Source organism: Tupaia chinensis, unplaced genomic scaffold (genome assembly GCF_000334495.1).
Source record: "Tupaia chinensis unplaced genomic scaffold, TupChi_1.0 Scaffold142351_1, whole genome shotgun sequence".
NCBI classification, from domain to species: Eukaryota; Metazoa; Chordata; class Mammalia; order Scandentia; family Tupaiidae; genus Tupaia; species Tupaia belangeri.
Genome location: NW_006202199.1, coordinates 221,516 through 224,428, shown reverse-complemented (window position 1 = coordinate 224,428; position 2,913 = coordinate 221,516). Strand labels below are relative to the sequence as shown.

Here is a 2,913-nt window from a genome sequence, read left to right as displayed (position 1 = left end):
TGCAATGACCTGCATATAATAAGTAATTGATAAAGGATAAACAGAACTGTAATTTTCGAATTTGATGCAGGAAAATAAATGATAAGATATTTTTCAGTTTCCCATTAAAAGCCTAAAAGATCTATGACATGACCTGTACCTAAGGGTAATTAATCAGGACTTCTTCAATAGAGGATCATCGAATTTATACCTGATTACATAGAAAATTAACCATACTGAAGAGAGATTGGGAATGGTGAAGACCAGTTAAGAAAGGTGAAGGACATCTGGGGTAGACTGAAAAGACAGAGGATCTCCATAATCATATGAGGGACCAAACACTATCAAAGTTTTCAATGAAGGCTGTGTAGGGCATGAGGGCAAATTCATCTCACAGAATGATGATGACAACCTTGGCTGAAACTGCTACACCTCTAGAACTTTCTAAATCCTAATTATACTTGATAAATCATATTAATCTCAATTCCTCCATCTATAGGTCAAACTAATCTAATACTTTTCTTCTTTCTTTATTATGATGAATGAAATTATAAAAATGAGGTTTCTTTCATAGTAGCCAAGATGGTCATCAAATAAACTTGAATGGTCATTTGCTTTGGCCTCAATGTCTCACAGGGCATCTTTAATTAAAGCAATGTAGTCTGTATATTTTCAAAATACTCTCTCCAGAGAAATACACTAACGTCAGTGGTGAAAAGTCCCTTTAGGATTTGATGGCAAACATTAACTTTTTATTATGAGGAACATAATTATTGACACTGACCTATTAGCAGTGTTTTCGGTTTTCAACCTTTTAATCTCAACTGTTTAGAGACGAAGGCTTATATTCTGAAATTTTATAAGACCTAACATATTAAAGCAAGCAATGAACTCTTACAAAGTTCTTGTTAGTTAAACGTAGGTAAGATGAATTTTAAAATTTATTCTTGTTTTTAATATTTGCTTCCATACATATTTACTCTTCTGAATTACTGTTTTTTATTGTTTTTATACTTAAAATCTTAACTTTTTAATGGTTGCCAAAGTTGAATTCTATGAGGAAGTACCGAGAAATAAATTATTGCAATTCACCTGAAGTTTTTCTGATTATAAGGTAGAATTTCATAACATTCAAAGTAAATTCAAAAAGCTATTCTGTTAAATAATTCAGGCATGTTTATTGAAAGTTATTTCTAACTTATTTGAATAAATAAATGGATTATATTCATGCAGACAAATACATGATTTTTATGCCAAAATTTCTTTCTTTTGATGAGTTAATAGTGGAAACACTACACCAATTTTGACCATACAATTTAGATGAAGAGACTTGTTCGTCAGTATCCCTTAATGAATCACTAAATCTAAGACAGCTTTTTAAAGCAAAACAAACTTTTTTCTCTTAAAGTAGTAAGATTAATTTTTTTCTACGAATTAGAAAACTAAAATATAAAGGAAATATTCCTTTTCTTTATTAGTTTTTTAATCTATGGCAATACCTACAGAAAATGTTATGTAATGTTCTGAGGAAACAGATATATACATATATATATATATATGTCTGCATATAATATTCTGAGGAAATATATAGTAGAAAAGAGTTGACTCAAGTTAAAGAAAGACACTTGAATTTTTTAAGTAGTGAATTTGAAATAGTATTCTTCATAGGTATACCTTAAAGTTAATAGTTTCAAAGGGTAAAGAAGTCACACAGATCGTAGACAGGAAACAAGCGGACTCGGCAGCGGAAAGCTGAGATTGGAATTGTGTCTATTCTTCATGACTTTTTATAATTTCTTTGACAGAAGATTGAGTCACCACGGCTAACAAATGCTTCTAATATGATAAGCAAATTATGTAGGCATATATGAAACAATGCACTGCATGAACATTCCAAATTGTAATGTGCCCCTCAGTTCAGACAAGGGACAGTAGTGTGGTCTGTGGCATTCAGCTAAAACTTGATTAGGTAGCATAACATGTAAACTCTGCTTTACATGAAGGAAGGATTGAATTAGATGTCTGAGAACATACCAGTGGCATGGGGAAAATGTCATGGACAGAGACAGTGTTTATGGTAATGGACATGATATTAGAAAAAAGGATGAGAGAGGAAATTCCTGTGGAAATGTATCTTTTTAGCTATCCAAAGTGATTTAATTGAAGATGAAAAGTTCTCTCCTTAATCTTTATGATGTTTGTGAAATAAATAAATTTACAGTTAACATATCTATACTATACTGGGAGAATATATATAAACTATATTCTTAATGTTAGTGAATATGTATGTGCATATATGTGTGTGTGTATATATATGTATGTATGTATCGTGTCTGTGTGTGCACATAAATCAAATTTAAATTAAACTTTATTACAAAACTGACACTGATGTTCGTCAGTATTAAAAAAATATATGTGATTAGTATATTATTCTTCCATAAACTCATTAAGACAAATCTTTGTCCCTAAAGGCACCTTCTCTGGAATTTAAAAAAACCTTTGAACCCTAAGGATTACAACCTGAGAGTGAATAGGTGAACACTTTTGGAAAGTGAATGTCCCTATCACGTTCACACATATGAAAGTATGTGTGCCTGTGTTCCAGACATAGCAGGAAAAGTTACAAGAAGTTGTTCCTCTACCTGTTGTAACAAGAAAAACACTGAAGGGAAAATTATACATTTTCAGTGAGGATCTCATATCTCCTCAATTCCTATTTCAACAGAAAAGGCAACCATGACCAAGGGCAATCTCTCCTTAACGGCTGAGTTTATCCTCACAGGATTTTCAGGTCAACCAAAGCTGAAGACACTTCTGTTTCTGGTCTTCTTTGTCATCTATCTGATCACCATCATGGGCAATCTTGGGTTGGTCACGTTGATTTATATGGAGCGTCGTCTTCATACACCAATGTACTTCTTTCTGGGCAACCTG

General features: G+C 32.2%; 1 protein-coding gene across 1 annotated transcript in view; it reads left to right on the top strand.

The window, feature by feature from the left end:
* Positions 1 to 2,715: 2,715 nt before the first annotated feature.
* LOC102478396 (olfactory receptor 5K3-like) overlaps positions 2,716 to 2,913 on the top strand; it is a 1,750-nt gene continuing 1,552 nt past the window's right edge. Inside the window, exon 1 of the mRNA XM_006163489.3 lies at positions 2,716 to 2,913. This exon is cut by the window's right edge and continues 592 nt beyond it. Coding sequence (XP_006163551.3) covers positions 2,716 to 2,913 — 198 coding nt within the window.